The 24,396-nt window shown below is 35.2% G+C and overlaps 2 protein-coding genes, 1 long non-coding RNA gene and 1 pseudogene across 4 annotated transcripts; 3 read left to right on the top strand and 1 right to left on the bottom strand.

The window, feature by feature from the left end:
• Positions 1-358: 358 nt before the first annotated feature.
• On the top strand, positions 359-1,483 carry LOC143551753 (putative receptor-like protein kinase At2g39360). Its single transcript, XM_077042119.1, has one exon. The coding sequence runs from the start codon at positions 359-361 to the stop codon at positions 1,481-1,483; it is 1,125 nt and encodes a 374-aa protein (XP_076898234.1).
• A 6,322-nt stretch (positions 1,484-7,805) lies between these two features.
• Positions 7,806-11,416, top strand: LOC143551770 (homogentisate solanesyltransferase, chloroplastic-like). Its single transcript, XM_077042130.1, has 10 exons — positions 7,806-8,041; positions 9,689-9,810; positions 9,898-10,044; positions 10,129-10,354; positions 10,445-10,518; positions 10,606-10,698; positions 10,784-10,901; positions 10,981-11,043; positions 11,145-11,177; positions 11,237-11,416. Exons 1-10 carry the CDS (start codon positions 7,826-7,828, stop codon positions 11,309-11,311), a joined length of 1,167 nt encoding a protein of 388 aa, XP_076898245.1. The 5' UTR covers positions 7,806-7,825; the 3' UTR covers positions 11,312-11,416.
• A 779-nt stretch (positions 11,417-12,195) lies between these two features.
• Positions 12,196-15,761, bottom strand: LOC143551769 (IQ domain-containing protein IQM6-like; annotated as a pseudogene). The gene is made up of 8 exons (XR_013138551.1): positions 15,277-15,761; positions 15,064-15,178; positions 14,305-14,370; positions 14,134-14,222; positions 13,731-13,818; positions 13,390-13,629; positions 13,031-13,132; positions 12,196-12,948 (listed from the first exon to the last, which is right to left on the bottom strand). The product of XR_013138551.1 is annotated as an IQ domain-containing protein IQM6-like (transcript).
• Positions 15,762-21,996: 6,235 nt separating this feature from the next.
• On the top strand, positions 21,997-24,390 carry LOC143551740 (uncharacterized). The gene is made up of 3 exons (XR_013138549.1): positions 21,997-22,080; positions 24,064-24,218; positions 24,297-24,390. It is a non-coding gene; the product is annotated as an uncharacterized LOC143551740 (long non-coding RNA).
• Positions 24,391-24,396: the final 6 nt, after the last annotated feature.

Below are 24,396 nucleotides of genomic sequence, written 5' to 3'. Positions count from 1 at the left end.
TACCGGTTTTTAAAACATTGGTTATTTTTCTTTTCCAACTTAACAACTTTTTTGAACTCGTCAGCCTTAAAAATGTGGCTGATTTAACACCACAACTTTAAACATACATAAATATAAATTTAAAGTTTTGAAGTATACAAGTCCAACTTAACAAGAGTGATTGATATAAACATGCACCTAGTAGAAGTGGATGCTGAAAGTTGACTGGATCCACTCTCTTGTTTACTAATCACCATATATAAATAATTCACATGGAGATTACAATACCAGCAATCCACTTTCACATGTAATTAAACATATTGTTTCATTTGCACCACTATATATCAATAGCTAGTGCCAACTTAAGTTAGCATTCAACATGTCCCTGATTTCAGAATGCAAAAAATACCCCTTGGATATGATACAAAGTGCTACCGACGATTTCGATGAGTCAAAAGTCATCGGAAAAGGAGGTTCCGGAAAGGTTTACAAGGGTACGCTTTGCATCGGATGGGACATGACTGATGTGGCGGTTAAACGTTTGAAACCAGGATCAAAGCAACAGTTTCGTGCCGAAGTCGAGATGCTTTCGATGTGTTGTCACTCTCACCTTGTGACCCTAATGGGTTATTGTGACGAGAATGAAGAGATGATCTTGGTGTATGAGTATATGTCTCGTGGTAACCTTGCTACTCAACTATTCGAGTTTCCTAACTACAGTTTGAGATGGGTGCAACGCCTTAACATAAGTGTTCAGGCCGCACGAGCGTTACAATATCTTCACACCGGACACTCAGATACAATCATTCATCTTGATGTAAAGTGTTCCAACATTTTATTAGATGATAAGCTGAATGCTAAACTGTCAGATTTAGGATTATCTAAAACAATCCCTGCAAACGGCGAGGCACAAACAACTTTTGTTCATGGTACCAAGGGTTACATAGATCCTTATTACCGTGTATCCCACAAATGCTCAAACAAAACAGATACATACGCTTTTGGTGTTGTATTATTGGAGCTGCTGACTGGGAAACACGTCACGGGTGGGGGTATCATCCCTGATCCAGATGTCACCGATTTGGCCATATGGATCCAACAAGAGATAAGTACCGGAAATGTTAAGCGTATCATTGATCCACGCATTGTGGGTGAAATTGCTCCAAATTGTAGACAACGTTTCATAGATATCTTGAGTAAATGTTTGGTAAAGGATCCTAGGAGACGATCAACTATGTCGGATGTTGTGGCTCAGCTTGATTGTGCATTGGCAATGCAAACTGGCACAACGCCATCGTCTTCCACAACCGACAGTCATCTTCATAGATACTTTAACAAATTAAGGAGCACCGACTCCCAATATCCGGATGAAGACTATAATATATTCAGCACTGATCAGACCAATTCTGATACCTCGGTTACTCGTGATTTTTTCAGTGAATTCCAACGAACAAGCCATTTGCAAACTCCAACAAGGACTAACACATGTGAGTATATGCTTTAATCATAATACTACCTTAGCACATGACTATTTAATCTCAGTAATTAACTAATTATCTAGTAGTCATAACTCTTCTAGACGTTATGCGCCACGTGGCGCCCAGTCAGAGTTATAGTTTTTTTTATAAAAACAGGGTGTAGTCATAACTCTCCACCCCCATGCGTTATGCGCCACGTGCGCCCAGTCACTATTAATTTTTTTTATTAAAATAATCAAATAATAATAATATTTATTAAATAAATATTACTTTAAAAATCAATCCATCCCTACCAACCAACATTCCTCCCCTTCCATCCATCGCCGGAAAAGTCGCCGGAAAAAATCAACTCGCCGTCAACATCCAACCACCACATCACCAACACCCAACAAAACCCTTATCGGTCACCACCACCAACAGAGCCCACTGTCAAACCATCTCCGGCCACCGTCAATGGCTACACCACCACCACCTCCACCTCCTTCTCCATAAACCCTTCCAACAATTGGAACTTTGAAAAGGGTGCCATATCTTACGTTATATACAAAACGCCGGAAAAAATCAACACCCCAAAAAGTGGGGGGGGGGCGGTGTGCCCCCGGCATTATACCTCAAAACGCTGAAGAAAACGTGCCATTACGGATGGTCTTAGCCAAACATTTTATTTACAAAGGATCAAACCCTTGACCACCATTTTAATAAGGAAAAATTTTCAAAATAGCCAATTTTGACTAACTTTTTCTAATTATAGCCGGTACCAAAACAAATTCCCAAACTAGCCATATTTTCCGGTCGGATCCGACCAAAGCACAAACTGAACCGACTGAATTTTTGGACCTTTAAAATCGCGCCACGTGTTGTTTTAATGGACCTGGCCGAATTTCTTAAAATTCCGTCGGATCCGATTGAATTTTAGCTGGTCCGACTGAAGTTTTCATCTTCTACCTATCAAACCCTAAACCTCCATAACCAACCTCCATCTCCATCTTTCTTATTTCTTCACAAAATCTAGCAAATAAATAGTGTAAATCGCTTAGTTTTTCGAGGAGAACACAACCGTAATGTTCAATTTAACTCTAGAACACAAAATAAAAAACCACCGAATTGAAAAATCTAGGATTCGCCGGACAAATTAAAACAATCAGATCCGACTGTTTAGATGTTTAGAGTTTGTTTTCGTCGGAGGCGATTGCCTTCGACTCCGACGGTTCTTCACGCTAATTGGTCACTCGGAAGGTTAAAGCGTCAGATCCGACAAAACAGGAGGCTACGTGGCGCGTCGTGACTGGTTAAAAATACCGACGGATCAGTTTGTGTTTTGGTCGCATCCGACCTGAAAATATGACTAGTTTGGGAATTTATTTCGGTCTTCACTATAATTAAAAAAGGTTGGTCAAAATTGACTATTTTGGAAATTTAATTTTCCTTTTAATAATAAACCATCTTTATTATCACACCAAATGACAAATATACACGATTACTATCTATAATCTATCTATCTATAATCTATCTATCTATAATATATATAAACGAAGACATAAAAATCTACGTGTCGCGATGTGGTCGCTCCCCCTTTTTTTGGAGTTACTAGATTTGCTTGATTTTTAAATGGAGGCTTCTCATGCATTTGTCCCGAATTCATGGGTATGGTTCTTACCAAACCCAATTATTCCTTAAACGGGTTATAACATCTCATTAAATAAAAAATTATTCTCACCAAATTATTGATGTAAAAATCCTATAAAATAGGATATACTGAAAATTAATATCTTATTTATTTTAAAAAAGATATATAAATTATTTAAATTAAAAAACCAATTTTATAGTAAAAAAATAAACGGGTTTTGGGTCTCGTCAAACCATAAGTATATTATTAACTTTCATAAATATTATTTATAATTATAAAAAACCAGTTTTGTAGTAAAAAAATAAACGGGTCTTGGGTCTCATCAAAACCATATAGCTTTTAAACCGGGTTATAACATCTCATTTATTTGTGTAATAATTTATCATTAAACCATAAATATATTATTAACTTTCATACAATAAAAAAAATATAAATTTAAAAAATAAATAAATATTAAAACAAACAATATAAAAAACCCCCGTAATACGGGGGATAAAAACTAGTATATATATAAACGAAGACCCAAAAACCTTACGTGTCGTGATATGGTCGCTCCACCTTTTCTTGGAGTCACCAGATTTGTTTGAATTTTAAATGGAGGCTTCTCATGCATTTGACCCGAAATTCACGGGTATGGGTCTCATCAAACCCATATATTTTTTAAACGGGTTATAACATCTCATTAAATTAAAAATTAATCTCACCAAATATTTGATATAAAAATCCTATAAAGTAGGGGATATACTAAAAATTAATATATGATTTATATAAAAAAAGATATATATTATATATAATTAAAAAGCCAATTTTATAGTAAAAAAAATTTTAAACCGAGTTGTAACATCTCATTTATTTGTGAAACAATTTATCATCAAACCATAAGTATATTATTAACTTTCATACAATAAAAAACTAAAAATTCAAAAAATAAATAAATATTAGAAACAAGTAATACAAAATAACCCCGTAATACGAAGATAAAAACTAGTATTATATAATTTAGTAGAGTTTATTATTAGTTTAAGCCATTTTCTCATATTAATACTCATTTGATAACCACAATACTAGTTATATATTTTTAGAATACATCCCCCACAATACTAATTGAGACCTTCTAGTGAAGATCCAATTATGATCCTTCCTTGTGTCACTTTGGGTGGATATTGCAATAAAGGATTTAAGCTAGGTCTTGCGAGGTTGTCAATTTGGATCCCGAGCCTACCCGAGTTTTCATCCCAACTTGTATTAAATCAGAGAGTTCTGCTCTTGTGACGACACAACGACTGTCAAGTAGCAGCCGGTGGTATGGTTTCCCGAAAAAACGCTCAATCCAAGCTTTGAAGCTAACATGGGCTCGGTTAAGACAATATTGTCTGGCCAATGTGGGACAACAAAACTCTCCAATTTGAAGAGTACAGTGGCTAAACAAAAAGTCGTCGTTCTAAAAAAAGTTAATAGTTATATATTTTTTTAATACTAAATTGACCTCTCTAATGTTAAGAAGAATTGTAGTATTTTATGTGTAACAAAGTATAACTTGATTTGTGTTTGCAACAGTGGGTATGCCATCTTATCCGATCATTCACTCTCCTCAGGACATGTTACCCAAAACACTTATTGGGTTGTTTCAGAAAAAAGTGATCAACCGGCTGCGTAAACGTTGATGCTGTCAAATATCAAATGTGCGCGCTTACAAGTTACATCGATCCTCTTAGTATGTCATGTAGCTGTGTTTCTTGTTGATGTTGGCACATATTAAATCTGCTTGATATGTAGCTATGGGAATGTTACACATTGTGTTTCTTGTTTATTTCACTATTTATTGGATTGAACTAAACTTATATTTATAGCCTTATAGGTATTAATGTCATTATGATAAAGTATGTTTAAAGTTAATATTGTATGTTGTGATTAGAGTACATTGCAAACTATATCCTTTATTTTTATGCAAAATTTCGTGTTATGTACTTTAACTTCAATAGGTGTGGTGAACGTCCCTAAACTTCAACACTTGTTGTAATTATCATCATTTCCACTAACGAACATTAGATATTTTCGTTAAATACAGTCACGTATCATGTTGTAACGCCCTAAATTTGAAAACGACTATTCAACATATTTAATTGCGGAAAGTACGGTCCCAGAAGTTTCTTTTGTTTCCAATAACATAAAATCCATTCTATCAACCGAACATCACGAATAATATCATAGAAACTTGTCTTTTTAATAAAAGACAATACATATTTTAAAACTTGTTCATGACTCTATCAAAATTAGAACTTTGAACTTTAGATGTGTATTGGTGTCCAAGTCCGAGCACTTGATCATCGACTTTCCAATTCCATTTGGGGGCTTCACCTAAAGCAATCCAACACTACATATTAGTTATTCGTTATTACCAATATATATATATATATATATATATAAACAAGGCATTAAACCCGAAGTAACATTAGTCAAAATTTCAAGACCAAACCAGGTCCGGCGTAGTCTACGCCGGCTACCGTTATGCAACTCCAACGGTTCAATTCATTATGTATCTTAACTTGCCCGATTGATCCCGAGCTTCTCGTACCTGTTTCTAATCATCATATCCAAAACTAAATGAAGTTCATTAACAATATAAAATAATATCCCAACATGATTCAGTTGGAAACCATTACTATTATACTACAATAAACCAAACCCAAACAAACGGGTCAAGATCATTGATTGCTTTATCGTCAACTTTTATTCTCTTCATCTCATAAGCGTGTATATCCCTTCTTTATTAAACATAACACAATTTCTAAAACTACATATATCCACCCATTTGACCGTTATCATTTGGTTAGTAATGTATACACTTTGACCGGTTACAACATTACTAAAGACATTGCTAACAGTCACGATTTTATTAACAAAGCACGCATAAAAGCATACCACACCACTTCAGAAAATTCTACAAAAATTCCATAAAATAATTTAAGATGGTAAATAACTTCCTACCAAAAATCATGTCAAAGTAAAATGGTTAAGACCCCGAAACAGCACCCGCAAACGGGCTGACCTGGTTACTGAAAATCCTCATTTCGTAGATAAATAATTCACAAAAACAAATCAAACGATTTTAGAAAAATCTATAAAAATTACATAAATTCCATTATGATATCAACTAACTAACCTTTGGCAAAGATTCGTACAAAAATAAAACGATTAAGGTCCCGAAACGAGACCTGCACGTGGGCTGGTCTGGTTTGGACAGCAACCGTTTTTCAGTTGTACAAACTTGTTTTGACTTCTTTTCTAAACCAGTTTGACTTGAAACCTTTTATATGATGTAGACAAATGTGTCGGGACTGTAGAAACTACATTTCAAGTAGAACCGACACTTTTCAATGTCCAAGATAACCCGCGACCCGCAACTGTGTACCACGAGCAACAACTTAGCATTTACCAAACTAATTGTTATATTTGCCAAATTAGTCATAACTACACTTGTTTTATGATACCTATTTATTATAAGTAGTAAATAGCACAAGTAAGGGATGTGTTACTAACCTTCGCCCGTAGGATATTACATACTTAGATTCTCCTCCCGTTTGGTTAACTTCCAAGCTTCATATCGAGTAACTAACTTCCAAGTCAACACAACACATTAGAATGTATTATAAAAGATCATTTAAAGTTTGATCCTTATATAAAACAACACATCTCATATGATCTTTATCATACATTTATGTTTTTACATATCTCTACACAAGTTAAATCACATTTTCCATTTAAATTTCACAATGTCTTCTTTGTGGCATTTTATCAAACATCTTGTGTGCATTATTAACCTTTCAGTTTGCTAGATTTTCTGCAATATCCTAGAAACCCGCTCTTTTCATCAATTAACGTCCCACTTAACCCAAGTCAATATTAAAGCATTGACAAGGTCATTAACAACTTAACTTATCCACAATAACAAATTGGTTCAATCTACTATTAAGTATCATTTACTACTATTTCTATAACATTATTATAAATGATGAACATTCTTTAACCTACCTAAAAGTAATCACATAATCTAATTCTTTCACCAACAATGAAGTCTATAGATTTCACGAAAAATCATAGTTGAAATCCTTATAAATTACAAGACCCAAATCTCCAAAATTGGTTTCTTCACAAGTCGAATCTCCAAAAGTGCTTCAATAAATTATGAAGAACAAGAAATCATAGATGAATAAACAACTACGTTGAAAGTAAAAAAATTGAAAATTACTTATATGCCTTCAAAAGACAAATAAGTCATTTGAAAACGCTCCATTTTGAAGCTTTTATAAATGACTTATTTGCTTGCTTTTTGAAAAAAAAAAAACAATAAACAAATTTTCAAAAGGTCACAAAATACCCAGTTTCGGACTCTCCCCGTTGTACAACCTGGTATTGGGTTTCTTCCCAGACCTGTTTCTAGAACCAGAACCGACCCGGACCCGTCAGACCAGTTCCATCTTTACCGAGTCGAAACCCGACCCAACCATACCCAACACTCAAAAACAGCCCGATCAAATACCCGACTATACCCGAAACCGATTTCTACCCGACCAAACCATACACAAAACTTAAAAAAAATCCGGTCAAATGCTCGACTATACCTGAAACCGATTTATACCCGCACCTCGCAATGCACCTCAACTTAATAATATTAACCACTGATAAAAAGACAAACAAATGGCCAACTACTAGTCTACTTGATTCTCCCCCTCACATCACAATGGAGTTATCATCACTCTCACCTTCTACCCTGCAACTGTACGGTACTACTTCATCTTCATCATCTTCTTCACGTCACACCAAACCACCAATTAACCCCAAATGCAACCTCTGTGGCACCCATTTCAAGACCTCAATTGCAAGACCCAGATTCTTAATCACCAGAAGAACCCAGAATCTTGTTTCGAACAGACCCACGAACCCAATTTGCATTACGGTATGTTTAATTAACTCCAATTGTGATAATTTCGTGTGAATTATGATCTGGGTTTTTATTAAATTTTGTTAATTTGATGCGATCGTTGGTGTTGAGCTTGATTTGGTTAACAATAATATAAAGTTTAGAATTTAGATGAAATTTTGATTGATTAATTTCAATTTAGTGTTTCATGTGCTTTGAAACTCGATTAAGGGTGCAAAGTGCAAAGTACTCGAGATTGGATTGGTAAAAAAGCTTGAAACAAGCCGAGCTTTTTCGAGACCGAGCCTCAGATCAGTGGCGTAGCCAGAAATTTTTTCCTACGGGTTCGAAAATTTTTAAGGGACAAAAGACCGATTGGTTACCACTTAGATTTGGGTTTTCTACGGGTTCGATGTCAAAATACACTAATATATAACACTAAAACAAAATTTTGTACGGGTTCGGCCGAACCCATTCCCTTAAGGCTAGCTACGCCCCTGCCTCAGATTAAGCTCATTTAGTTATCAAGCCTAAGCTCAAGCCTTGTATGGAAAGCTCACTGAGGCTCGTCGAGCCTTAACGAGCCTATTGTAAAGCCGAGCTTAGGCTCGTTAAGGTTTTTTTTAGCATATATAAAAATGTATAAAATATAATTATTAATAAATAGGGGGTGGCGATGCAGCTTGTTGCCCGCTTAGGCGCTTACCTGCCTCTTTATTCTTTATTGTAATTGGATCCATTTATTTGAAATGAGATTCCAATGTCACATCTAAAAACTAAAAATAATAATAATAATAAACAAGCTGAGCCCAAGCCTGAATAAATGACTCACGAGCCGAGCCGAGCTCGAGCTGTTGTTAGTCAAATCAAGCCGAGCTTGATTCTAGTCAAGATCGCTATTGGCTCGGCTCGTTTACACCCCTAAACTTGATCTATTTGACAGCTTTAAGATGTTCATGGTTCCGTTATTAGCCCCAACACAAACCGAAGTCATCGGTTAATCTAGTTTATTGCGGTGCGTGCATATAATGTATATATGTGTGAACTCTCAGGTGGGCAAAAGTGAAATTGCACTAATTTTGACGTTACTATACTAATCTCGTGAAAATAACGTTAAAAGTGGCGGAAGGTTGATCTGGCATCATGTGGTGGCGTTGATAGCCAAAAGACAAGGGTACATGCACCAATCGGCGGTTTCCCGATGGTTGAGTGTTATGTGCCTTATGTCCAAGGCTTGATGCAAAACTACTATCGAGCCGGGGGTCTCACCGGAAGCAGCCTCTCTATTCCTAAAGGGTAGAGGTAAGGCTGTCTACATCTTACCCTCCTCAGACACTTACCATAGCTTTGCTATTGGTGGGATATACTGAGTACGATGATGATGAGATTCGGTTTATTCGGTTAGTTTGTCGGTTTGCAGTCTGCTTCGGTTAATTTCAGTTAATGACAGAAACCAAAATTGGTTTAAAAATTATTTCTTTGAAATGCATGAATTGGAGGTATTAAAGATAGAAATATAAGAAAATATGACTGGTTCAGTTTGGTAAACCGAGGGTACAAAACAAAACTATTTTCGGTTTTTGGTTCAATTATTGCTCACCCCTAATTTGTGTTACAACGGTTTTAATCTTAACCTTTGTTATTATTGCAATAAAATCCTGAAAATCTTATTTTGACCAACAGGCTTGCAGTCAAGCTGGTGCTGCTGAATCCAACGCACCATTGAACAAAGTTGCAGACTTTAAAGACGCATTTTGGAGATTCTTAAGACCCCACACTATACGCGGAACAGCATTAGGATCAGTGTAAGCATTTACTACTAATTTTCTTTACTAAATACAAACTTTATGACATCTAAAACTAATAACAATTTTAATGTGTTTCGTTGATAGGTCTTTAGTATCAAGAGCACTGCTCGAAAACCCTAACCTGATTCGGTGGTCGCTTTTATTCAAAGCCTTTTCGGGTCTCATTGCTCTTATATGCGGGAACGGTTATATAGTCGGCATCAATCAGATTTATGATATTGGAATTGATAAGTAAGCATAAAATATTTATTTTATACCATAACACCATCCAACTTGTGTTTTATTTTAATTTGACTTTGTTTTAATATTTTTCAGAGTGAACAAACCCTATTTACCTATTGCTGCGGGTGATCTCTCCGTCCAGTCAGCATGGTTTTTGGTGCTATCGTTTGCGATCGTAGGCGTTGTTATTGTCGGGCTGAATTTCGGCCCGTTCATCACTTCCCTTTATTGTTTTGGTCTTTTCTTGGGCACCATTTATTCGGTTCCGCCACTTCGAATGAAGAGATTTCCTGTCGTCGCATTTCTTATTATTGCCACGGTACTTAAATTCTATTTGAACTTTTGAAGTAATTATGATTTAAAATTATCATAATTTTGCATATTTGTGACTTATGAATTATTTGTTTAGGTGAGAGGCTTTCTTCTAAATTTTGGCGTGTATTATGCGGTTAGAGCTGCTCTTGGATTAACATTTCAATGGAGGTTAATTCGCACTATATGTTTTGTTATTTTAATAATGTGTAAAAGCGTTATATTTTATTTTAATACATTAGTTTTAAAATTACACAGCTCACCGGTGGCTTTTATCACAACATTTGTTACGATGTTTGCTTTAGTAATCGCTATTACTAAAGATCTTCCCGATGTAGAGGGTGACCGAAAGTAAGTTTTTTTTTTTTTTTTTCATTTTTTTTCTTAGTTTAAACTTTTTGCAATAATTATTAATTTTTTTTATTATTTAAATTAGGTTTCAGATTTCTACTTTTGCAACAAAACTTGGAGTAAGAAACATTGCATTACTCGGGTCCGGGCTTCTGTTGATCAATTACATTGGTTCCATCGTTGCAGCATTATACATCCCTCAGGTGAATGTGCAGGTTAATGGTTCGGGTCGACCCACAAGGCTTTTTGATACCGTTTGACCTTTTTATCTTTTAAGTGCAGGCTTTCAGGAGCAGCTTGATGATACCGTTTCACGCAATCTTGGCCTCGTGTCTGATTTACCAGGTTTGTTTAATCTCTGTTTAGATTAATATTAATCTAACCGGTCAACATTCGTTTCGTTGACCATGTTGACTTTTTTTTTTACTTTGTTTGACTTTGTGCAGGCGTGGGTACTTGAGCGTGCCAATTATACTCAGGTAATGCAAATAGATTCAGCTTATTGTTTATGTTATGTTGACTTTTTGTTCGTTTGCAGGAGGCGATAGCGGGATACTACCGTTTTATATGGAATTTGTTTTACGCAGAGTACATCATATTCCCTTTCATCTGATTATTCTTCCTTTTTCTTTCAAATTTTTTGTAATATATGTTGTTCATTATAAATATACAGCCAAATAAAGGCTAAAAATGTAAGCATGTGAGAGTTAAACCAGAGTTGACTTTTATTTTTCAAATAAAGATAAAAAGTTGACTTCTTGTTTCGCGGCTTCAACGTTTAAAGGTTTTTTTTATATACAACTGTAGTTATGACAATGTGTGACGTATTTGATCGAAAGAACGAGTGGGGCTGTAAACAACCCGATCGGCCGATCTCGGCTTGTTTATTAATCATATAACTATATAAGTATGTTATGTATATATGATAGCTTTTTTTTATATATATTGATAGTTTTACAGCTTTATATTAATATATTGGAAAATTGGCTTTTATTGGTCCCAACTATTGCCTTTTGGTCATTGCCGGTCCCAACTAACGAATTGGTCACTGATAATCCCAACTTTTAATGTTTTTGTTCCTAACGGTCTACTGCTAACAGAATCTTAACACCGTTAGTTTCAGGTCGCCGGAAAAATGTTTTTGGCCGGGAAAGTTAGTTTTTTTGCCGGAAAACACCACCACCTGAACACCACCACCACCACCACACTGATTCGACGATGGTTCTAGGGTTCCGGCGACCTCAATAATTGGGGGTTTTTACTAGGAAAAAGGTTCCTAAAGGTACGATACAAAGTTACCATGACGTTTGGGACAAAATTGTTAAGTTTTCGGGAAAAAATGTGTGTTTTCCGGCCAAAAACGTTTTTCAGGCGACCTGAAACTAACGACGTTAGAATCCTGTTAGTCGCGAACCGTTATTAACTAGTACGTTAAAAGTTGGGGACCGGCAGTGACCAAAAGACGATAATTACTAATATAAAAATAGACAGAAATAAGCACACATATTATTACAAAAAAGAATACCTAAAACACAACTCCTAATCTAAAGTTTCAAAATTTTAAAAAAGCCCATATTAAAATAACAGTTTCTCATAGCTATTATTCTATACTTGGAAAGATTACATTATCAAGAGAATAAGCTTTCTTCATCATATTACTTCTTTCTTGGTTACCATTACTATAACTAGGAGTTTGCTTAGGTGGCAAACTCACTTCTTGCAAAGCCCGAAACTGTAACTCGGACGGGTAGTCACGTACGCACCCGATTCGTGGGCCCGCCCCGTTGACCATCGACAACTAAGATGGTTACCAAGTTGAAAAGACTTTGTTTCTTTATGCGAATTTATCCTTTGCATAATCTTCTCTTTCGGTATCGGGCCCGCACACGCTTCTTCACCGAAATCAAAAAGGTTTCGTTTTGATGCCATTAGTTGAATACTCGACAACAGTTCCTCGGCTGCCTCGTCATCGTTCTCCGAGCAGCTATCGGGCCCGGGTTCGGGCTCGGGCTCAGGATTGGGCCTGGGATCGGGCTCTTTGTTTTGGAAGGCCAAAATGATGTCTTTATTTGTCGGGATTTCAAGTTTAGTGATCGTTGGCGTAGAACCTGTTGACAATCTTACGTGATCATTGCACGTGGGCCCGGTTTCTTCTGTAGACGAACAGATACTGGGCTCGGATACACAGTTTCGCATCTCGTATCCGGTCACTGTTTCATTGGGGACTTCTTCATCATAATCTGGGCTTTTCTGCATGATCATTGATCAACATATATTTTAGCAGTGTACAACTTTTAATGCATCCGGTACAAGTCACTTGATGTTGTCTTACCTTAATAGTTTGCACATTAATTTGATGTTGTTCAAGAAACGACATGAATGCGTCAAAGTTTTCTTCGGTTGGAAGGTAATGTCCACTGTGAGGCCACACAGCCTATCAACACAAGATTAATATTAACCACATTTTAATATTATGCTCCCGATTCACGACCCGGTTATACGGGTCAGTTCGGCCGTTCGGGTTATGTTTTATCTCTTACGGGCTAAGCCAAAACACTACCATAAAAAGTCAAAAAGGCCAACCAAAATAAACTTGAATAAAAAGTGTTTCAGGTCGGCCCGTTTGACCTTTGACCCGTTACCCGACCCGCCCAATTCCGCCACTGATATTATATAAAATTATAAACGCACCTTCAAGATTCCGTCTGTAACTGCCAACTGTCCAGCCGACAATGTAGCTCCACCCGCCAAAAAACTCGAGTGTTGAAATTTGCCTTTGTGTTTTCTCCCAACATATAAAACATTTGATGTACTAAGCACAAATATCCACTTGGAATTAGCAGGGCCCATTCGCGTGTCAACAAATTTCCCGCTCAGTTTATACATTAACTTCCCGTCTTCCACGGTAACCTCGTAAGCCTCTCGTGCTATCTGAAATTTTATAAAAAAAAATAATTTTTTTTCCTGTTTTTGGTTGAGTGTATTTTGCTTAAAGAACCTATATGCAGAAGCACGGATTATATATAACTTACGGGACTTAAATACTTGATGCATTGTTGTTGAAGCTTTGTGCGCGTGCATTTGTCAATACTCACTTCTTTGCCTTCTCCTATGTCAAGCCTAAAATATTGTCACAAAATATGCATTTTAGTCAACTTGATATGTTTCTTAGAGGTGACTAGATAACGGGTCAAAACATACTCCGGTTCAAACGGGTTTTTCTTAGAACGGGTCAAATGGGCTAGGCTGGTTGACCTGCGGTTACTTCTTTTTTACAAAGTTTACTTTTTTTTTATATATGTGTGAGCCCATTTGAGTTGTTCCATGTTTAGCTAAACTTTTTGACTTGACCCGTTTGGGATAACACACAACCCGAATCGACCCATTTATATATTATAATTTATATTTCGGTTGGTTTTTAACTTTTGATCTTACCAGTAGAAAAAGGGCTGCCTGCTTTGGCAGTGAAGCCATTTGACATAATAAAAATGAAGGTTATGACCGTAGCGATGTCGGGGATCAATCTGTTTTCATAAAAAAAAAAACTATATCATAAAATTAAATTTAAAAACATATTCTAAGTAAAACAAAAATAAAAAGACTTACTGCTTCAAGCCAATGCTGTAAAGCAAGTTTACATGCCTTTGCATGTTGTGACAACCCTTTCCCAACCTGCAAAATTACAAAATGTAACTATTAAGAAAACGGGTCAACTGAGTTGACCATGTCAAACGGGTTAGTTATTGCCCAAGGTTATCTCAAACGGGTCATTTATCACCCAAGGTTATCTTAAACGGGTCAAACGGGCCATTTATAGCCAAGGTTATCTTAAACGGGTCAAACGGGCCATTTATCACTAAGGTTATCTTAAACGGGTCAAACGGGCCATTTATAGCCAAGGTTATCTTAAACGGGTTAAACGGGCCATTTATTGCTAAGGTTATCTTAAACGGGTCAAACGGGTCATTTATCGCCAAGGTTATCTTAAAGGGGTCAAACGGGTCATCTATCACCCAAGGTTATCTTAAACGGGTCAAACGGGCCATTTATCGCCAAGGTTATCTTAAACGGGTCAAACGGGTCATTTATCACCCAAGTTTATCTTTAACGGGTCAAATGGGCCATTTTTCGCCAAGGTTATCTTAAACAGGTCAAACGGGTCATTTATCACCCAAGGTTATCTTAAACGGGTCAAACGGGTCAGGGTCATTTATCGCCAAGGTTACCTCAAACGGGTCGAATGGGTTGACCATGTCAAACAGGCCATTTTATTCACACAAATTAGATTACTATATATGAACACTGTTTCTATAATCTTATAATAAATCATAAAATAGAAAGGCCCGGCCCGCTTTAAATCTGTACCTTTGCAGCTCTGGTTCGGGCTCTTGACCAACGAGAAACCGCGGTTTCTGGTTTCTCAATTTCAAAGAATGAAACCGAACTGCACTTAAGCACCGCAAAATCTAACAGTTTCCACCTACATAAAAAAAAAATTTAAAAATTATTCAAACTTTCAATACTTCAAAAAACACACTTTAAAGGACTTGTACTCTATGCACAAACATTAGTACTAACCATCTATGCTCCACAAGTATTGCACAATCAGCCAACTGTCTTCTGGTTCTGAAACTTTTATATGTTTTCTGCAGCTTCAATGCTGCAAGATGTTGGTTCATAACCGCCTCGGGCAACGGAGATTCTGGCCCGATAAACTCGTGATTTGCAGAAGACGAGTCAATGAAAAGAGCACTATCCATTTTCTTGCCACTAAAGCTTAAAGATCCTTGAAGAACCATCTTTCATCATATTTGTGACATTGACATACAAATCGCGATGAACTATTTATATATTATTATACGCGTAAACTATTCAAGTGTTAGGTGTGTTTTGAGATCAGCAACCTTTTTGTTTAACCTGAGATATGTAAGAAAAACATATTAAAATATTTACTGATTATGAATGTCAATTGTCAACTTTCATAATATATCTCAACATTAAACATGTTAGGTTAAACATCCCTATCTGTTCCCACACTGAATTAAATTCCACATGAGCCCACTAAATAACAAGAACCCTAATTGAGCTGTACTTAGATGTTACAACTAGCTCAATGCATGCTGCAATGGTGGTGGTAACAAAGCTCCATTAGTGAAGGTTTATAAATTATAACTTCATATACATCATCATCAATAAAAAGAGTATATTGCGCATTTATATGTAAATAAGGTTATTAAGTATGAAATTATCAAAGTTGTGGCAAATACAATCCATGAACCAAACTGCAAGATTTAAATAACCCATTTCAATTTTTTGGATCAAGAATCAAGAAAACACATTTATTGTTTGAAACAAACAAAAACCCATGTGGCAAAATGCAAGATTTTCAAAACCCATATGGCAAAATGCAAGATTTTTAAGACCCATATGAAAAAATGCAAGATTTTCGAAACTCGTATGCCAAAATGCAAGGTTTTCAAGACCCATATGCCAAAATGCAAGGTTTTCAAGACCCATATGGCAAAATGCAAGATTTCCAAAACCCTTATATAAAAAAATGCAAGATATTCAAAACCCATATGGCAAAATGCAAGGTTTTCAAGACCCATATGGCAAATACAAGATTTTCAAGACCCATATGAAAAAAATGCAAGATTTTCAAGACCCATATGGCAAAATGCAAGATTTTCAAAACTCATATGAAAAACTGCAAGGTTTTTAAAACCCCCATATGAAAAAATGCGATATTTTCAAGACCCATACGTCAAAATGCAAGATTTTCAAGACTCATATGAAAAAAAATACAAGAAACCCATACGGAAAAACGGAAAAAATGCAAGATTTTCAAAACTCATGTGCCAAAATGCAAGATTTTCAATACCCATTTATAATTTGGAACAAACAAACAAAACCCATATGGCAAAATGCTAAGATATTCAAAACCCATAATGCAAAATGCAAGATTTACAAGACCCATTTCAAGATTCCAACAAAAGATCATAATGAAGAACAATGAGAAGTAAATGATAAAATGCATAATAATAGTTATTATTATTAATACCTGCAAGGGTCCTTTAATGATCAAGATTAAATTAGGGTACCCACAATGGGGACGATGAAGGAGGTTTATATGAAGAAATGGAATGGTTCCAACCACGTGGCACTGATGATGTTGACCTGGGGTGCAGTAAATTATATGAACATATGGATTCATGAATTCATCTCGTGTTACATATGTGTTTATTTTTTATTATGTGTTTTGAAATTCATTTTTCCTAGGTGACTTTTTGTTAGGAAAGGTGTAAATGAATTTTATCTTGTGTTACATGTGGTTTTATAATGTTATTTAATTTGTAATTTGACTAATTTACTTTTATTTCTTGATAAGACCATGTGTAGTCATAAAGCCCCACCACCAGGCGTTATGCGTCATGGACACCCAGTCAGAGTTATGATATTTTACAAAAACAGGGTGTAGTGATAAAGCTCATTTCTCGCGTTATCCAATGGCATTTTAAAGGATATATTTTTGATTTTTTAGCCCATTTCTCGCGTTATGTACAAAAACAAAACGCCTAAAAAAATTACCCCAGAACGCTTCCCCCCCGCCCCGGGGGGGGGGGGGGGGGTGCCCCGGCGTTTTAGGGCAAAACGCCTCCAAAAAGTTGCCACTAAGGGTGGTCTAAGGATGGATTTACAAGGAAAGGTGTATAGAAAGTAAGATATATATGAACTAATACGTCATAGTAACTTTGCATAAAAGAAAATAATCCTAAATATCTTTTAGTCTCTCTCTATATGTTAGTTATTAGTGATGATAATGAATAGATTTTGTGTTTATAGAAGTTTAATGAGAGTGATGTTTTCTAAGCATAAAAGATTTAACATACTAGCTTGAAAGGTATTAGTCTTTTACTCTTTTTATATCTATTGTCAGCCCGTCATGGACGATAAATGATAAAGTTTTGACATTTATACGGACTTCATGGCAGCGAATGCAATGGCTTTGTAATCCTTTGGGTATTAGGATTTTAGCCAATACAAAGGCATACTGGGGTTGAGTAGCACGTGATTGTAAAAGAGAAATGTAACTGTATATTCAACACTAGTCGACTTTATAACTGTAGTAGAGTAGTATCACAACAAGAAAATGATCTAATGTGATGATTGTAACATAGTAACATTTAACACCGTAACATTGAATGAATTGACAATCATCTAGACATGAGTGATTATTACTTATGCGAAAGTTTTTTTTTTTTTTTAATTTATAAGTGGGTATTCATCCAATACATGCATCACACGATTGTTTATATTTAACGGGATTGCTGTATCTATCAAAGAATACTTCTTGGTCTTAAAACACGTGCACAATAAACCGGACAAATGGTTCGAAAAAACCTGAGTGGTTGTTCCTTTCTAGGGCAATTTCTCCATGAATTGAATTGAATACAACAAGAAGTCCCATGTGATAGAAGTGATTTCTCTTTTACTTGTTTTGACTCTAACTAGTGGTTGACTTGTAATGGTAATAATGCATCACTAGAATAAAATGGTGTAAAGTGTTTCTCTAACATTAAATGAATTGTCAATCAAACAAACACAAGATGATAGTTTGTTACAATTTTCAACAAGAGGGTTGTTAGTTGTTACCCTTATCAAAGGTGACATGTTCGTTTTTAAACGTGTGCTTTGACGATAATGAGAGTCGCCCAGGTCAAAGGTAGTTTTTGTGTTACCTCGTACTTCTCAACGGACTTAGTCAGTGCACATGTCATACGACCAAGAAGTCTTCTTTCGTAGGCGCCCCTCTCCGCACTCGGTGAAGCAATCACAAGAAAATACCCTTTTTTCATTTGGCCACTTATAAAAATCTGTGAGGATAGATATATTTCTTTTATATTTTTTTTTATGAAAAATGTAATATAGTCATTTAACAACAACCTAACAAACACTTTTTAGTGTCAGTTAGTTTTATGGACCAAACGCGTTATAAGTTAAAAACATAATTTATATTAATAATATTATTTTTTTTCCCCATAGTGAGAAAGTGCAAAAGTTATTATTTCACTATGTTAATATAGTTGTAGTTTGGTATGACGCATGGTGAATGCATAAAGTTTGTTGGCCTATTTCAAGATACATCTTTAGCGATGAATGAAAGGTTTGTTCCATTGTGCTCTTCAAACCTTTAATGATTGTTTGCTATCACTCAAATTTTATTTAATATGTTTGTTTGTTTTGTTAAAAATATAATTTTATATGACAAAATTACCAAGTATAATTTATATAACATCATTCTATAACTAACAAACCATATGATTGATGAAATTTCAAATAAGTTTAACTATTTATATTTTGTCGGTTGTTAAAAAAAAGGAAAATTGGTTTTTATTTATCCGAACTATTGCATTTTGGTCATTGTCGGTCCCAACTAACGAATTCGTCACTGATTGTTCCAACTTTTAATGTATTTGTTTCTAACGGTCCGCGGCTAACAGAATCCTAACGCCGTTAGTTTTAGGTCGCCGGAAAAATGTTTTTGGCCTAGAAAGTCAATTTTTTTGCTGGAAAACACCACTCCGAACACCGCCACCACCACCAATTGACTCACCGCCAACCAATCATCATCACTTAAGCACCATCAACTGATTTCGACGATGGTTCTAGGGTTCCGGCGACCTCAATAATTGGGGCTTTTACTAGAAAAAGGTTCCTAAAGGTACGATACAAAGTTACATTGATGTTTGGGACAAAATTGTTGACTTTTCGGAAAAAAAAATGTGTGTTTTCCGGCCAAAAAACGTTTTTCCGGTGACCTGAAACTAACGACGTTAGAATTCTGTAGTCGCGGACCGTTAGAAACAAATACGTTAAAAGTTGGGTCCGTCAGCAGCCAATGCGTGTAATATTCCATATCGGTCAGGAAGGAGAACGAAACATTCCTTATAACGTGATGGATACCTTTTCTACCAAGACGAGTTTTGCATGGGCAATCAACTTGTCAAATGAAAACAAAACCTTATTTCCTGAATGAACAATCCATCAGAGTAAAGCGGACAATATCTTGATACGACCGATCCGGTACAACTACTAGGCTAGTTGTTAGTTGATAAGGTTAGTGGGTTAGTGGTGACTCCATATTTTGTTAGTTTATTTCGGTTTATTTCACTTGATTTCAAACCCTACAAAAGGCTATGCTAATTCAATTGACTTTGTTTCCTATATATCTTCTTGTTTAGGCTCATTGCTAGTTAATTACATAATAATAATTATATTAGTGGATTAGTGGTGACAAAATAATTCACTTGATCTTGTAAGCCTATAAAAGGCTATGCTATTTCAATTGATTTTATCTCTTGTATGATCTTGTTTATGCTATATATTTGTTAGTTAGTCAGATCAGTGGGCAAGTCACAAGTGGTGTCTCCATATTCAATTACTTTATTTATGTTTATTTCATTTGACTTGTAAGCATATAACTCTATAAGGCTATATAAGCTATGTTATTTCAGTTGATTTTCTATAATGGTGCATATCATAAAGATATAAAAATACAAATAAATTTATAACCATGTTTCATGAATTCATTAAATCACATATCAATGCCATGTGATTTAACTATTTAAGATAATATCATTACTCAATGGACAAAGTATACTTGCTATTTGACTATATATTTAAAGCAAATATAAATAGCTATATGACATAATGAAGTATTGGAGAATGATAATCTTTCATGATAATAGATAGATAACCATGGTGGATGATTATTGTACGAGGATGATAGTCTTTCTTTGAAAATGTAACTCAACGGCTGAAGCGTAACAAATTTACTTATTAGATAATGTCTGAAGAGAAAAATCATAAAAATACGTATAATAAAAAAGTTATATAGTTATGTAACATGTTTATAGGCTTGTAACCTTACGGAGTAAAAATTAAAACGTGTAAAATCACAGTTTAAAGACGCTTACATAAATTAAGATAGTACAATAGGATATTCAACTTAAACAAATAAAAGTGACACCTATGTAAGATGTGTGTTGAATTTACTTACTTTCTACATGGAATGAGTGTTGAATTCACATACTTTTTACGCGTTTAATAAGTTAAAAATTACAATATTAGATATTTCAACTTATTTTGTTATTGAATCGAAGCATCTAACACAAAACACAACTAGACGCTCTATGTGCTTTAAACATAGTTCATAACTCCATCTCTTTTGACTTTCACACTCTCAATCTCATATCATCGACAACGAGGTGAAAACTCCTCGTTTTGATCTAAGTGAAGCTGGGAGGATGAGAAAGAAGGTAGACTGTGTAACACCTTAGGTGAATCCCACATCGGTTGTGGGCATGAGAGATTCTTGGTTCATAAGTTAATGTCATGCTTGTTAAATTACTAACGCGTTTTGGGCTTAATGCTAATGGACAAGAGGAGAGCTTTATGGTTAACCGTGCTAATGTGGAAGCAATATCAGGATATGTGACCTCCTGAAAATTCTCCACCCGAACAACAAAAACAAATATGTGAGTTTTTCGTGGGCAAAACGGACAATATTGGTGATACGAGAGACCATATGTCACATACCGGTTGTTGTTGGGGTCGAGTTTGGGATTAAGGACAAACATGTAGGCGAGGCGAGTTTGTGGTGCCCTTCTCTCACATAAAACATATATATATATATATATATATATATATAGTATATAACTTTAACCGCGTCCCCGCCGTGTAGCTCGGTTGGTTAAGGGGGCGTAAGACTTGGAACAATAACTTTAACCGCAACAATCACCTAAGTCAACGATTAATCTAGTTTATTAACCAACCGGGTTTTTGTTAAGCGGTTCGTCATATTCAGTTAGTTTGTCAGTTCTGTTCAGTTAATAACCCAAAACAAACTTGAGCTAAAATCTTTGCTTTGGATATATTAAATGAATGCATAAATACATGCAATCGAGATATAAATACGTAAAACGGAGGTATAAAACATGACACACATGAAATCTAGAAATATATAAAAATATGAGTGGTTTGGTTCAGTTAATTTTGGTTTACCGAGGGTACAAAAAGAATTGATAACCGATTCTCGGTCAGTTCATTTTTGGTTAATCGGTTATGGACTAAAGTTATGTTTTAAAACTAACAAAACATTAAAGTTATGGACTAAAACAGCCAAAGTTAATATCTGAAAGGACTGTAAAATAAACACTTTTAACTGTTTTACGCCACGTAGACTGTAGAAGCTTCTCGAGCATACGTTCTCGCAAATAAAAATAAAATAAATCCCCAAATCAATTTCATTTAATTTCATCAAATCATTCAATCAATTAATCAATTCACGGCTAATTAGGGCACGAATATCAATCGATTAAGGTATTACTTCGATCATCGTTCTCTAATTGCTAATTAATTAAGCTCTGTTTGTTTCGGTGATTATTGTTGTAGCGTAATCGGTTAGATCTCGTTGCATGCATGTTTATTGAATCGAATGATTGATTTTTAATCTGTTTGTTAGTTGTCGTATTGATTTAATTAGGATTTGAGTTAATTGTTATGGATGATCGACCGCGTTACGGTTTACGATTGTTTTTAAGCTATTATTGTGTAATTTAGGGTGTGTGCGTGGTGCAGTTATAACCAAACCGAAAAGGCGAAAACCAAAACTTCGGTTTTTGGATTTGTTGAAACAGTTTGGTTTTGGCTGTTTGGTTCGGTTTTTGACATTTGAGCTTTATAATTTTAGTAAAAAAAAAGTTTGGCAAAAAATAATAGAATTTAGGTGGGAATATTGGATTTTAATAACCCCTATTGAATGGTATTGGCCGATAATAATCCCTATTCATTTTATCGCCACTGACGGTCCCAAATTCAAAAAAGTTGGCCCTCAATGGTCCCCCGTTAAATATGACTTAATGGCGTTATAGTTTTTTCTGAATTTCAAACCAATGTTTTAGGGCTTTTGATCGTTAGGAGGATACGAGTCAATTAGTGTAAAACTTAGTTCGAAATAGTGCTTCAAAATGATGAAGCAATGCTTCAATTCGGGTGATTGAACTTACAATTAACCAAAATCAAGTCGTTTAGATCATTGTTTGGAGCTAAGTTTTATATCATTCGACTCGTATCTTCCTTCCGATTAATAGCCCTAAAAAGTTAGTATGAAATTCGGAAAAAAGTATAACGCCGTTAAGTCCTTTTTAACGGAGGACCATTAGGGGCCAACTTTTTTGAATCTGGGACCGCCAGTAGTGGCGATAAAATGAATAGGATTATTATCGGCCAATACCATTCAACATGGATTATTAAAATCCAATATTCCATTTAGGTGTAAATAATTTTGTTTGTTGTTAACTAAATAACTAATAGACTATTATAATTTATACATTTGACCAAAAATATTTGAGTTACATATTTATTAAATTCTTATAAGCTACTTAAAATAAAATATAAAAAATAAAAATTTAGGAATTCGGTTCGGTTTTTTTCGCTTTTTAATACATGCAAAACCAAAACGAACCTTTAGTCCGGATTTTAGAAAGATATAAAACCAATCGTCTGTTTTTGTTTCGGTTCGGATTTTTCGGTTCGGGTCGGGTTTTTTTGTTTGTTGCATACTCCTAGTTTAATTTGTTTTATGTTTGTTAGATCTCGTTTTTTACTTAATGTGTGTGTTATAGTTATAATTACACAGCGAACCTGATGCTAGTGCTATGGATTGCGTTATATTCATCAATATATTTTTTTAAACTAACTTGAATGACGTGATTTGCCGTTCGTTGTACTTAGGACGGCAAATGAACGTGAACTGTTAGGCGCTAAGTCTGTTCGTTTAATAAATGAACGAACATGAAGAAGGAATTTCATTTTATGTTTGTTCATTAAAGGTTTTTAATACCTTTTTAATGACTTTTTAGATTTAAGCAAAAGAGTAATTAACTATAAAACGAAAGTATAAATGAGTATTATGGGATTGATTAATTTATATGTAAATTAACATATGAATATAAATGTATAAAAAAAACAAAACACGAACATAAACTTGGTAGCCGGATCAAACCGTTGACACTAACCATTCTTGTTGGACAAATCAAATAAAACATTGTTTGTGTTCGTTTGTGTTCTTGAACTGTTCACGAACAAGCTCGTTTTCTTAATGAACGAACACGAAAAAGCTCATTTTCTTAATGAACGAACACGAACAAGATATTTTGTTCGGTTTAGGTGTTTGTGAACCGTTCGCTTGTTCGTTAAGGGATGAACATGAGCAAGGCCTTATTCGGCTATGTTCGTTTACAGCCCTAGTTGTACTAGCTGGCTATGTTCGTATTTGACTAATATGATCTTTATTGAATATAGGTTGAAAATGAGAGGAAGAAGCTACAGCTACAGTCCTTCACCACCAAGATACCGAGGCAGAAGCTACCGAAGTCCTAGCCCTAGGGGTCGTTATGGTGGTCGTGCTAGAGATCTTCCTACTAGCCTTTGGTTCGCAACCTTGGCCGTGGTTGCAGGTTTGTTCTGAATTCTGCTTCTAAACTTATTAATTGTTAATTGAACATTGTTTTAATAATAATTTTGTTTATTTGCAGACCAGAAGATCTTCGTGGACCATTTGGAGAGTTTGGCCCCTTAAAGGATGTTACTTGCCCCCTGCGACTATTATAGCGGGTGAGTTAATAATCTTAGCTG

This window comes from Bidens hawaiensis, unplaced genomic scaffold (assembly GCF_021521415.1).
Source record: "Bidens hawaiensis isolate Kalapana, Puna unplaced genomic scaffold, B.hawaiensis_p1.1 tig00016565_1, whole genome shotgun sequence".
Taxonomy (NCBI): domain Eukaryota; kingdom Viridiplantae; phylum Streptophyta; class Magnoliopsida; order Asterales; family Asteraceae; genus Bidens; species Bidens hawaiensis.
The sequence above is the reverse complement of the archived record's forward strand: the minus strand, read 5'-3'. Positions and strand labels throughout refer to the sequence as shown.

Bases quoted from the DNA above. Each gene is read 5' to 3' on its own strand.
- LOC143551753 (XM_077042119.1), top strand. From the start codon at position 359: ATGTCCCTGATTTCAGAATGCAAAAAATACCCCTTGGATATGATACAA.
- LOC143551770 (XM_077042130.1), top strand. From the start codon at position 7,826: ATGGAGTTATCATCACTCTCACCTTCTACCCTGCAACTGTACGGTACT. The intron at 9,811-9,897 runs GTAAGCATTTAC...TTTCGTTGATAG, and splicing joins GGAACAGCATTAGGATCAGT to GTCTTTAGTATCAAGAGCAC. The intron at 10,519-10,605 runs GTTAATTCGCAC...AAAATTACACAG, and splicing joins GGATTAACATTTCAATGGAG to CTCACCGGTGGCTTTTATCA.